The sequence below is a fragment of the Opisthorchis viverrini genome, assembly GCF_000715545.1.
Source record: "Opisthorchis viverrini unplaced genomic scaffold opera_v5_546, whole genome shotgun sequence".
Classification (NCBI taxonomy): domain Eukaryota; kingdom Metazoa; phylum Platyhelminthes; class Trematoda; order Opisthorchiida; family Opisthorchiidae; genus Opisthorchis; species Opisthorchis viverrini.
Genome location: NW_008752206.1, coordinates 13,795 through 27,684, shown reverse-complemented (window position 1 = coordinate 27,684; position 13,890 = coordinate 13,795). Strand labels below are relative to the sequence as shown.

At 42.8% G+C, this 13,890-nt stretch overlaps 2 protein-coding genes across 2 annotated transcripts in view; both read left to right on the top strand.

Moving 5' to 3' along the window:
- Positions 1–926, top strand: part of T265_11662 (hypothetical protein) — a gene marked incomplete at both ends in the record, with an annotated part of 53,826 nt that extends 52,900 nt beyond the window's left edge. The window contains one exon of the mRNA XM_009178375.1: positions 778–926. Coding sequence (XP_009176639.1) covers positions 778–926 — 149 coding nt within the window. The remainder of the gene's footprint in view (positions 1–777) is intronic.
- A 1,033-nt stretch (positions 927–1,959) lies between these two features.
- The window catches only part of T265_15492 (hypothetical protein), a gene marked incomplete at both ends in the record, with an annotated part of 16,889 nt that continues 4,958 nt past the window's right edge, over positions 1,960–13,890 (top strand). The window contains one exon of the mRNA XM_009178374.1: positions 1,960–2,045. Within this exon, the coding sequence (XP_009176638.1) occupies positions 1,960–2,045 (86 nt within the window). The remainder of the gene's footprint in view (positions 2,046–13,890) is intronic.

Below are 13,890 nucleotides of genomic sequence, written 5' to 3'. Positions count from 1 at the left end.
TTGCATGGAAGCGTAATCTGCCACCAACACTATTGGAACCAGTCGCCTGCCATCGCTTGATCGGGGATTGCGCCCACCTGATGAGCCCTAAGAACTCCGAAACCGGTCGTAGGTTGACCACAAATTTTCAGCAACCCTACAAATGAACATGTCTCGCGATATCTCGAATATTGTGGCGACCGAAAAAATTGGGCCGCCTGGTGCAGCACATAGAGTTGCTTGGAATCATCACGAACGAGAGATTTAGCCGCTTTCCAGGTACGTCTCTCGAAAAAGACATTTGCTTGCAGGTGAGTGTATACTCGCCAATACTTGATCTGTTCGCTCGCAAAGCAAGGCCTCTGATCGTTCAGGATAATTTTTGCAATCCCATGTCTGGCCCGTTGGTGTGACACGATTGCCGCCTCGATCCACCGCGACAGGTCTTCTGTCAATGCCACAATATGTTGATGTCCACCGGCCGTCACCGGAGAGGGGACGACGGCGTCAACGGTTCCATGGGATGGGTTGCCCCTGTCGTATCTCCGTTCATTAGTTGGCACCGATTGCAGAACTCCACATAACCCATCAATTCACCCACTTGGCCACTTGGCCCTCTCCCGAGGTGAGTCGTATTTCTTGGTCTACCCTGTTTGTACTATCTCGTGGCACTTGTCAATATGACGTGTGGTGTCATGGGCAGCACAATATCATACTCAGTGTTGTTCCAGGAAATTATGCCAGCTTGGCCTTGACCAAACCGATCAGAATGTTTCCAGTTACTTGGTTCCCTCTCAGCTGTCAATACTCCCCCATCTAACGAGGCGGCTGCAACCTTCTTTACCAATCTAGAAGTTAGCGATCGGTTTCGATATGAGATATTTGTCCAAGCAGGTATGGCCCCAACTTATCCACAGCGCCGATCTCTGACGTCCGCTGCAACATGAATATCTATTCGACTATGGGCGGTTTGCCGGTGAGATGCTGAATAAGCACTTTTAACAGAAATTTAGTTAAGGCGGGAGATGAGAGCACCACAACAAACATCCTACAACAATTTCTATAATTTTACCGCTTGACTCAAATATCGCCATGTCGGAATGCAAGTAGTCTACAGAGAAACACCTTTACCGCATATTCGATCTTGTGAGGCTTCCAGAATTAAAAACACGGCATTATCTGTTTTGAAAATGGATTGCTAATATAATCGCAAACATGGAGCAAAATGCGACATTTCGGAATCGCGTAAACTTGCGTCAGTGCAAAATTCATCGGAGAATGGGTGATGTAATCTACGGTGTTCATGTGTATTCCGAAAAGTGGGCTTGTCTTGCGAACCAGTTGAAAGAAGTTTAGTCGGAGTTCACTCGGAGACTGAAACACTGAACAATTCAATAGAACACGGTGACAGTAAATGAGGAAGAACAAACGACTCCTAGGCTGAGGAGGTATTCGGAAGTCCAGTTCCAAACTTAACTGAACTTCACAATTATCAACGAAATAACCGTTTTCGTTGAGACTGATTTAATTGGTAGTTCCTCACTGGCATCACATTTTGCCGCGCATAGAACGTTCCACGTCCGCCTTTTAGACAGCCCGTTTTCGGCGGTATATGAACGAATGCACGCGTCAGCGTTCAACATTTTAGCTGATTGGGATGTTCATTGGCTTTTCTGGTTTTGGTAAGCGCATCAGGCATTCAAGCAGCTGTACAGAATCGGGTTCACGGTATTTCGGTGGTATTATGAACATTGTGGTCCAAACAGAGGGCACAAATCAACTAAATGCGATATTAACGGTCCACTGAACAAACCTAGAACGGACGGGGTTATAATCGCTAATGTGCTTCCGAATTGGAACAGCTGTCCAGATAGAACATGATAGTATCGAACTGGCATAGAACAAGCATACCCAGATGTAATAAAATAGATCGATGGTAAACAAAGACTGCGCCGGGTTCACAATCCCTACAAGATTCAAATGAACGAAGCGGAAAAAACGCCCCAGTTCTGCGAACTCAAACGTGTCGTTGCGAATATATTTGATAGAATTTCTGCGACTAAGATGTAAGCAGTTTGAATAAAATGTGCCAATTCCATAGACCATCAACTGATGTTTTGATAGCTACCACAAGCTAGTAAATTCACCCAACGATGAAACCACGTCCACAGTCAAAACATTCTCGTATAAAGTTGTAATTTCTTTCAAAAACATGAACAAATTTGATCAAATGAATGTCACTAAGCATCTCAGCATCTGAGTGAGCGGTAAAAATTACCATTTTCTAAATTCACCCCCGAAAATTCTCCGAAACGCTAGTTTCAATGGACGGAAAGTTTTCTAAAAAAACTGAGAAATTAAGGGCATTTATTCGCATGTTCAAAATCTCCCTAAATGGTTGCAGTTTCTGGTGAATTATTTCGAAGCCAACAAACAAGAAAGTCTCTTTGAAGACTGCATTTATGGCATTCATCTAATTGGCTTCCTTCTTGCCAGTTTCCATCCAGAGTTTCTGAATTGATGTCTGGAGGTTTAGGCATCTTCAAATGATTGTGGTAGGCCAGGACTGCATCCATTTATATTCGCGTTTAGTCCTCACCTCATAAAAGATCGTCTTTCTAAAACGGGTTGTACGGCAACGGAGCCCCAGCGGCGAACACTGATGCCCCGCAGACTTGGATGATGAAGATGCTGACGACCATGGCGATGAAAAAATGACCGAATCATTCGATTTTCCCAAAATTTGCAAACCAGGGTCCAGTCAAACCAGCCTTATCTCAATTAACACGTTGCAAATCTGCACAGTTCTAACATATTTGAGGTGAATTTGTAAATAATAACAATATTCGTAACTCGTAAATTGTCTTCTGGTTTTCTAAATGAAGATATTCGCGGTGAGAACGTAGTGCGAGATTCTAATGTAAGGAACACAGTGTCATTGTCTAGCCTCATCTAACAGGCTGATTATGGAATTTCCGATTTGTATAACGAGTTCGTGGAGGTTTGGTAGTCCAGAAGATATTTCAGAAGGATCTCAACAGCTTCGTTCAATCAATGACTAGAGGAGTTCCCAATGTTGGACCAGTGGATCGGCGGTAATTTTCAACGCTATAATCCTGGATGCAACGACGCAGCAACTACAAAGAGCTCACGGATTGCCGAAGTCGGAGGGAGCCGCCTGTTACATTTTTATTCAGGTTTTAGTGCACTGCATTACGATTCCACTCGTTAGTTTTGTGATACCGGTTCACAGTCACTCTGTTTTCCATGCAGGGTATGCGAGCTGCTTAGCAAACCCAGGTTCTGATCGAAAGCATCCAATGATGTTCAGCTTTAACTTGACAAATTCATCAATGAAATAAATGCATAATAGTTTTCAGCTGGAAACAATCGACAGCGAATTAGTTTACCCAGGGAAGCCGAAAGCATGTGTATATCCCAAAATCACGGGTATGCTCATTCCTTAGTCAGTGTTAGAATGTAAATTCTGTTGAACCCTCTTCAGATGGGGAGTATTAGCTGGTCGCACGTCCCACAACCAGAAGCATACGTAGCTCCGTATCTGTTGATAACAAGAGGCAACTTTGGAAATTTTGTTGAAGATATCTGCTTAGTTGTACAGTCCGCTAGTGCCCAACAGCTGAGAAGCCATGTGAAGACATCTGAACCTTACTTGGAATCATCAGCATGCGCATCCTACGAAACCCCGGGTAGTTTCGCACAAAACCGTGAAGTACCGCTTAGTAGATTCAGAACCAGGAGGTTGAATCTGCGGTGGCCGATTAGCAGTATGATTATGGTCAACCCACAAAAATCTTACTCACACTTAAATAACGGGAAGTCACACCACGTAGTCACATTTTGCTCGGCTTTGCAAGTGACCCTCGAAATTCAATAAAGTTATCCTTCCGATAACCTATCAGTGAACCAAATCTAAGCTGAAGCTCTGTAGAAGAATTTCCTCTTATTTGACAATCCTCAACAATGCGCATCTCACGAAACCCGCAATGAATGTCCGATTAAAGTTGTATGTGTAACTTCGAGCAGTAGGTACTTACTGCCACTAAGATGACGAGTGCGTTGGTGGTGACCATTGTGTAAATGTGGCCACCTTTCTGAAAGAGATTCCAAGTTTATACGAGAAAGTTTTGCCTCTGAACGTGGATTGACCTTCCCTGAGTATGGTAAAAGCTTGAGCGTTTCACGCGCTGGGTGCCGAAATGTCAACTGAAACTCTACAAATTACTAACCGTGTTTAAGTAGATGAATACGGGGATTAATTTGAATATTCAGTCTTGGACCTCACCTAGTTTCCCCTAGACCATTCCAATATTATAATATCAACATTTGTAGTTGCAACGAGGCAGATTATCATCGTTCTATTTATATACCCATTTTTTCACTTGGCATTGGTCAATTCGGGTGGCTGGAGAGCAGTGTGATTAGGATCAACTAAGGCAGGACGAATCGGCACGCATACTTCAACTGCGAGGTCATGTTTTTATTGGCATGTTGGTTGACCACTTCCCCGAAGGAACCTCCCAAATTCAATGAAGTCATCCTTCCTCTGACCTGCCAGTGAAGCCAATCTAAGCTAAAAGATCCGGAAGCACTGTGATTTATATTCATCCTGTTTGGCAATAATCAACAATTCTCACCTCACAAACCCGTAAATAAATGTCCAATTAAAGTTGCACAGGAACGCGAGCGACGATAGATGTTCCAGGTCCACATCTTTTCAGGCCATTTTATATCCAAGGCGAAACCTACTGGCAATGGGACTGTGTTCCGACAAGGTATATTACTCGTGCTATTTTCGTACATATATTCGTGAGTACATTAGTTAACTAGAGTGATAATATTTCGACAACTAGTTTCATTTGCACACGGATTTGTTTATGACAAGATACTAAAATAAATTTATGTTTAAAACGGTGCGCTTCAAAGTAGTGTGTTGAACGTAAGGTTGACGGGAACACATGGAATGCGTTTACGCTGTGAACCTAATAGAGAGCAAAACCTGGCGTTGGACGCCAGAGAGATTATTCGAGGTGGTACTCATTCCCCGGCATGTGCCGGTAATCACGTCGTACACTTTGTCGAAGCAAGTGTGGCCTTCACATATCCAAGGCCTACATGATCTCTGGAAATTCTTTATCAAACGGAATGTCACCCCTGATCGACGGTTCGGATCATTCCTCGATCACGGACTGTACTGACTGCAAGGTTCAAGACGGAATCTTTCGGACATGCAGCTCGCTCACGGCAGTGCTAGGTTAGTCTCCAGCTTGAATGCTCTATAATTCGTTATCGGTATTCTCGCTGTAAATCAACCAACGATTTGGCGCTGTTTAGAAAATCTGCCTCAAATTCCGCCACTGGTTTTGACAGACAACCCGATGATTTTCCGTCGATGACGGGCGCTATCTTGTTACGTCGTATTTGGGAAAAAAGAGCGCCCAGCGCGAGAGGTTCCAGCGAGGATCTCTTGTGTTCCCAAGCCACTCCAGGTGATATTGTTCGCTTTCGACATGATATATTTTTCCACCAATCCAAGGCCCTGTTGATCGCTTAATGGTAATTTTCGAACGGAAAGTCATCACCCCTGAAGATATCGGAATGCTTCTAGACAACAGACTGTACTGATGGCAGGTAACCATTTTCAGATTTGCGACTCAATTTGTCAGTTAGCTGTCCCCGAATTAGGTCAACCACGGATTCTGCGCTCCCCAAAATATCTGCCCCAAATATTGTCTGTTCTACATCTGAGCCGATCAAAAACTCTAAGTGCGGGAATCTGTTGCCTAGGTGCATTGATTGCATTCACGATCCGTCAATTTTCAGTCGGTACCCACCCAATGCTCTCAAGCTAGGGCGCATGGTGTGATTCAGCTTTGTTCAGCGGCACTTATGCTCCTGTATCAATCAAGCAAGGCTTCATTTTCTCGTCTAAACAGCTAACGACTCATATGGTAATCTGTTTAACTGTGCTATTCGCCATCATCCCAGGATTAGACTGGTAATCCAAAGGTTGATTATATACAAGTGGTGGTCTCATTGGTATGGATTGTTGCAGTGACCAGGCTTCCCACACTTGTACCGCACTTGGTGCTACAACACTTGTGTGATAGAATGTTATGACCTCAACCTGAACTGCGTCAATAACCGTCTACTGCTTCGTGAGCACATGGACAAAGTCTTGAACCAGGCCACCTCTGGTCGTTTCATGTATGAGGCCATATTTCTGTTTGTGTAGGAGTTTGTCCGAATCAGACACACAGGTTGTCTCGTTTGAGAAGGTTAACGAAACCAACAAAGGCAGATTATAGGTTCAGGTTTTGTACTAGATGCTGCACATTTCGACTGCCTACACTTATAAGGCGGTTGAAGCCGGTTGCAGGATATTTTCACAACCGTCCGTTTCCGGGCTACCTAGTGGAAGCCCGCTACCCCAATAATTTATTCAACAATTGTGACAAAATCAAACTCACGGCTCATTTTAAGGTGTCCAAACGACACATCCTTAGAAGGTCAAATCAGGCATGCCGCGACATTTTTGAAAAAAGTCATGCAAAATGAGTAAATTCGCGTGAAACTACACTCGAGTGCCCAATAATTCCGCGTTGTTCTAAGAACCCGGGGATGTATAATGGAGATATCTACTGCCGTAGTCAAGTTAACTACCACTTTTCACAAGCTTCACACATGTGAACCAAACTAGAAATAGAAGCTTCCCGTGTAAACCTTGTTGAATGCAGTCACTCTGATTTCCACGAAAAATGTATTGATTGAGGTTATTGAGCCAATCATAGAAATAAGAAATGTGTGTTGACAACGAGCGCGATGGTGGGCGTGATTGACACAATCGAGTTCTAAAGTACTCAACATGATGGAATGGCATTGGAATGTGTAATGGTCACTTGGTTCACTTGGAATTCAAGATGACTGTTTCAATGGACAGTTCAAGAGGTCAAATATTTCGCACAACAGGTATAGCAATCGAACGATTATTCTGGAATTTCGCAATTGGGATACATCCAATAGTCTGAAATGTACAATAAACAGACACCTATCAGTGCAGTGTCAACTAAGAAAGAGTCCAGTCTCATTCAATAACACGCAGCTAATCCGGTAATCGTAGATGTACACTTTACCGCTCAAGGGTTCGTGTTTGAAGTTTGGATTAATCAACAAACATCACTTCCAAAATTGTTTCTCAATCAACGCTGTATAGAGGTGATGTGCACTGAATGGCCAGTGTTATCATCTAAGTCTGCTCATCCAGGTCGATGACGAAATTCAAATTACATCGACAAAGTTTCTGCTCATAGCATCGAAGCGCATCGTAGGATACCTGCCATACTTGTCGAATGTGCGCTTGGTTATACTCGCCGGTTCAGGCAGCACTGAAATTCGTTGGGTTTCTTGCCTGTCAGCTACTGAAAATTGAATGAATTAATTCAATGTTCCAATCACGCTGTTCGATTTCGATAAAGAACGGTTTCATGACATCATCATGTTTGAACGTTACATGTCTTCTAACCACACAATCTATTACTCGCAAAACGCAAATACGGCGTTCACTACTTATGTGGGACTCAATTTGCCGTGGAGATTGAGCATGTCCCTGATTCGTTTGAGTCCGCTAACAAGGTCACTGACGACATCGTCATATAATGAACTTTAAATTTGAGATGCACCAGAATGAGTCTGTGACGTGCCCGTATCGATTACTTATACACGTGTTGTTCCGCACTTTTGCTTTGTGCGGCCTGGCAGAACTGTGTCGTTGGGATTGATATTCCATTCTGTCAGTGAAACCAAACTGTGCAGGAGAACCCGAGTAGCTGTTTCATGTTTAGCTGTTTCCACTTTATCGGGTGTCAGCAGCCACGCGCGTCCCACTGCAGTAGGGGGTTAGGAATTGGCAACCATCCCGAGATTGGTTCATTGTTTAACCACAAGGGACTGCTCAACAGTGCGATTGACTACACTAAGGAAGCGCACAGTGTCACTCATCGTTCACTCACGAAAAACCACACCACGTGGCTACGTATTGGCTGGCTCCTAGGGAGCTATCTTCTCTGACGAAAGTTTCAGTCATCGTGTAAATCTATCCTAACACCGAGTTATACGCGAACGATTTATATTGATTTGAGTTAGTTGTACCATAGCAAAGAGAGCTATGTAGCACAACGTACCCAGCGTCATTGATTGGCTATCCAAAAAAGACACTGGCTAGGCTTGGATGTCTAGATGCATGTACTAGCTAGCTTGGTGAAACTCGTGTGGAATCCTGGAGTCCCAGATCAATAATATTCAAACTTGACGGTCTCCGTTTATTGATCACGAAATACAACTGTCACGTCACCAAAAACATTCATTTTCATAACAATTTGACACTTCACAATAGATCCAACAGAATCTCCCGTGATAGTTTGTGACTCAACATTTAACCGTATTACATGACGTGACTTTGCGGTATCCAGGTTCTGTCGCCTTAGTGTGCGCGTTTTTAGGTCCTTCTCTGAGCGAGTGAGAGACAATGACACATGAGGCTATGTGAAGCATGCCGATGCGCATACGCAATTATAAGATGGTTCCATTGTAGGAAAAAACCCGTGAAACCACCACTAAACGTAGGACAACCGAGGTATGAAACGACACATACTACTGGAAAATTAGTGAGCACGCTGCTGCTGCTGCTGCTGCTGCTGCTGGACACCGTGCACATAAAACACATTTTAAGGATTTGATGCTCTAGCGCAATCACATCACCATCATCATCGATAGCAATAACTGAGGAAAGTACTGACGCTCCACTGCCGTACACGCATTTCCATTTAGTTGTATTGTAAAAAGGATAGATAATGGAACCGGAAGGAAAAACTAAGGCTAGTCTACAGCAAACAAGCGAGATATCTACACCTCCGACAACCAGTCAGACTATTTGGAAAGAAACTGAGAACATGAACGCCAATGGCAACGCTGTGTTGACATATCATTCGGTGTCTCTAGCCAAGCTCTGGGAGAGTCAAGTGAACCCCATTCTGTAAGCACCAGTGGCATTCAAACGTTTCATCGAATCCTTTATTTCCTTTTACTGTATCAATTTCTGTCCACATTTAAGTGAAGGATAATCCGAACTGGGCACGAAAAACAACACACTTCTTGGAAGGCAATAAATGGACGTGCGTAAAAGATAATCCCGCCTAACAATCTTGCAAGTCTGGGTGCAGTTGTAGAGTGAGATTTCGCAGTTAATCGAAACGCTGGCTCCCCATAGCGCTCCTGCGGTGATCCGGGAGCTGCTGCTGCTTCTTCAACTGTAGCTGGTATTGATTTAGGTCAACCTGACGAAGGCTTTTTCGTTGAACGATCTACACCATTGGTGTTACATTTTTTGCAACAACTTCGAGAATAACCAGAAAAAGTAAGTGCATATGTTATTGTGGTTTCTAGGATATGAATGCACATGTAGGCGGACCTAACCCTTCCGCGATTCATTCGGGTGAGCCCAGTGCACCTGCATGGGTTGAGAATCTTTGTCGGCTCAGATTCCTGAAGATTTTGAAGAAGCATCAACCTGTTGGGTTGTGCACTCCTTATGCCAGCTATAAAGGCAACAGATTCAAAGAAGCCTTCTATCAGCCAAGCAATCACTAGTACACATGATCAATAAGTATATTAAAATTTTTCAAAAATTAATACACAGTTTCACTGCAGCTTGTCAACTGGAGTCATTCACTGCAATCGGAAACTACAGAAACTTTAGAAATAATCGGGTGCATGTTCCACTTCAAGGGTTATCAAGATGCTGGTCCTTACCAACTTGATGTCACTCCGATTACATGGCGATGACTTATCGATGGTTATCCAACTGATTCGCATTTCCTGGGCAGAAGATACTGTCTAAACAAGCTGAGTTGATTCGATGAGACCCTAAGTGAGTGTATCAGTCACCGAAGAATTACCTTGACTTCCGTTGTGACAATGAGGTTTCCCAGGTCTCTCTTATGTCGATCCACGAAGGAAGGCGAAGACAGGGGCTAAGAACAGGAAGCGGGATTCCGGAATTCCACGGTTTGCTTGGTTCACAGCTTCAAACTTCGTCAAGAGTCCGAACGATGCCATGCGTAGTCACTAAATCTTATTACTGGAATTCCAAGATATCAATATATGTAACCTTTGTGCGTATGATTCTCATATGGTCCCATGCAAATAAGCCGCGAGTAGATGGACGAATTTAATCAGAGTGGTTTTTCATGTTCTTTTCAAATAAGCACTATTTGATCTTACCAAGTAGTGTAAGATTATGTCCTCATATTGNGAATGCCGTTGCCCGCGACATTGATCTGTTTGGCGTGACAACTAATGTCGTTGCTACGTCAGTGGTCTTCGTTGTGCTTTATGAGTCCTGGTAACTTCATCATGTCACCCTAGTCTAAGGCAGTACGGAAACCAGGAGCGTTTCTCTAATATGATTAAACCACAGACCAAGGTTAGATGAATTGTGGTGACCTGATGGTCGGATATTTCACCATTTTCTGTAACCTTTATATTCAGTTCTGATCAGTAGGTCGTTGTAAAAATCTACTAGCCATTCAGACTGAAATTTCATGGAAGATTTCATAGTACTTCGCGTTTTCCTGAAAACACACTAGCATTTAGATAACCCACCTGAGCATGGTGGTCACTGTGCACTGTGGGCGTTTCGAGGTGACCTGAATCTATTTAGGTTGATTTTCGCGACTTCGTGTAAGAAGAAGACGCAACAATTTGCGGTGCGTTATGCGCTTACGTTCACAGGTCTAAACCTCACAGCTTTAGCGTTGAAGATAACATACTGAAATTCCAAGTGAAAAATTTTATCTTTCATACTGAGAACATGATAATAATATTAATAATTCAGACGCCCCAACGTTCACGTGTGCAGCCACCATATTACCCGAAGGAATCAAAAAGGCTGAGCAATCGCCAGATTGCCCAAGCCTAGACAGGACTAGTCTAGATGCGGGGGCTGGAATCGAAACACAGGCAGTAATTTCGAGCCTTCATCAGTGAGTTATCCGGAGCTATTAAGCTAACTTGAACTTCCGGAATCAATTTTCAACAGATGAAATTTAACCTTGTTCCGAAGGTCTGCTAGGTGAACTAATATTACAAGTGCATAACCACACGTATTGTTACAATTTTTGTCATGTTCTTGTTGTGTAGAACGGTATCGTGTATTCCTTTCTTCCGCCTTGTGTCCATGTCCACTAGACTTATTTATGATCTGTACGTTATCTAGTATTTGGCATTCATCAAGGGGTTAAACACAACCAAATTGTCGTCATGGCATATCACCATCACCATCACCACCATCTTCACTATCAACATCTTCATCACGATCGGCGACAGCTTCACATTAGTGGTGAACGCGGATGCTTCGCTGGGGTACAGACATAATTTATTTAAAATCTTAGCTGTGAACAAAACAATAAAATTAGACGACGAAAGATTTGATGCTAGCTCACAATGATCATTCTCATCTGCCTTCATCTGCAAGCATTGTTTCAGATACCCTTGAGAAACTGACAACAAGGACGCGAATGACACCAATTAACAGCAAAATCTGGCAGCGTCACAACTTGAGTTAACTTGATGGAACCTTTTAAGAATCCGCGATGTTTGCATGCGATTTTAGCGCTTCTAATAAATAATGCACATGTCTAAAATTTTGTACAAATTGTTGTTATATTCAAACGATGGGTTCACAAACTCTGGATGTGTATCTACACGTCGGTTCTGGACACAGCTAGCCTAGATAATGAGTTCCTCGAAGTTTTTCGTGCCGCACTGATCAAGCGTCGCATTTTCTATCGAAACCTTGATTTAAAAAAATAGGCGGGGTTCTTTTCTGGATAGCCGACTAAGAATATGTTTGGTTCATCCCCGGATGCGCGTAAGTCCACGCGAAAATATATGCCACCTTAATTTTGTCAACTAAGATTTTCGAGACTCTTTACTCGTTCTGCAAGCTCCACTGAAGATGTGCTGTTGTTATCGACTTTTGTTCGGTTAGTTCTGGAAAATATCATGTTGCAACGTGGCTACATATCAGAATCTTCTTAAATGGCATGATCATATTACTCCATTTTGCACCATCTGACGTCATCCCATATCCTGTCCCATATAGTGTACAGCTGTTCGGCAGTGAAACGGTGGACCAAGTTCATTGATGTGATAAAATTCGGCGATGGCGCGAATTATGAAACTTTGTGACAACGTAGAAATTTTTTGTGTAACAGGGCTCGTTCCAACCAAAGACCAAATTTATGCTACCAGATAAAAGGACACGTAAACGGCATTTTGCCTCATTCCGGCACCGAGATTGAAAGTCACATTATACAACCCTTTATTCATTCACTTAAAGATTGGGTGAATTTCCCTAAGAGACAATACTGCGTACAGCGATTGATCACCATGAATGTGAACACAATTCAGGATAATCGAGATTTTATACGATTCGCGAGTGGAAGTTGACCTTCTCTAAAAGGGACATATTTTCCCAAACCCAAAAGTAACCTTTTGATTTGACATTTCCACTCTCTCAGGAGACAAATTTTTCTTCACTCTCATCTGCTTACATCATCAAGCATTGTTTCATGTACCCTTGAGAAACTGACAACAAGGACGCGAATGACACCAATTAACAGCAAAATCTGGCAGCGTCACAACTTGAGTTAACTTGATGGAACCTTTTAAGAATCCGCGATGTTTGCATGCGATTTTAGCGCTTCTAATAAATAATGCACATGTCTAAAATTTTGTACAAATTGTTGTTATATTCAAACGATGGGTTCACAAACTCTGGATGTGTATCTACACGTCGGTTCTGGACACAGCTAGCTTAGATAATGAGTTCCTCGAAGTTTTTCGGGCCGCACTGATCAAGAGTCGCATTTTCTATCGAAGCCTTGATTTTAAAAAAATAGGCGGGGTTCTTTACTGGATAGCCGCGAAAGAATATTTTTGTTCGGCGCGGATGCGCGTAAGTCCACGCGAAAATATATGCCACCTTAATTTTGTCAACTAAGATTTTCGAGAATCTTTACTCGTTCTGCAAGCTCCACTGAAGATGTGCTGTTGTTATCGACTTTTGTTCGGTTAGTTCTGGAAAATATCATGTTGCAACGTGGCTACATATCAGAATCTTCTTAAATGGCATGATCATATTACTCCATTTTGCACCATCTGACGTCATCCCATATCCTGTCCCATATAGTGTACAGCTGTTCGGCAGTGAAACGGTGGACCAAGTTCATTGATGTGATAAAATTCGGCGATGGCGCGAATTATGAAACTTTGTGACAACGTAGAAATTTTTTGTGTAACAGGGCTCGTTCCAACCAAAGACCAAATTTATGCTACCAGATAAAAGGACACGTAAACGGCATTTTGCCTCATTCCGGCACCGAGATTGAAAGTCACATTATACAACCCTTTATTCATTCACTTAAAGATTGGGTGAATTTCCCTAAGAGACAATACTGCGTACAGCGATTGATCACCATGAATGTGAACACAATTCAGGATAATCGAGATTTTATACGATTCATGAGTGGAAGTTGACCTTCTCTAAAAGGGACATATTTTCCCAAACCCAAAAGTAACCTTTTGATTTGACATTTCCACTCTCTCAGGAGACAAATTTTTCTACCATAAAATAGGATTTCCCTTCAAAACGGCTGGGCGCAACCCACAACCACTCCCCGTATGCAGAGCTACACCATGATTCTATTATTTTATTATACAAACCCCCGTATTGCGCAAACATAAGTTGGACTGGATCTTTACGTGTGCCAAAAAATGTACTGGATAAATCCATTTCCAAAAGTCGTACTAAATGTCCACCGATAATAATAA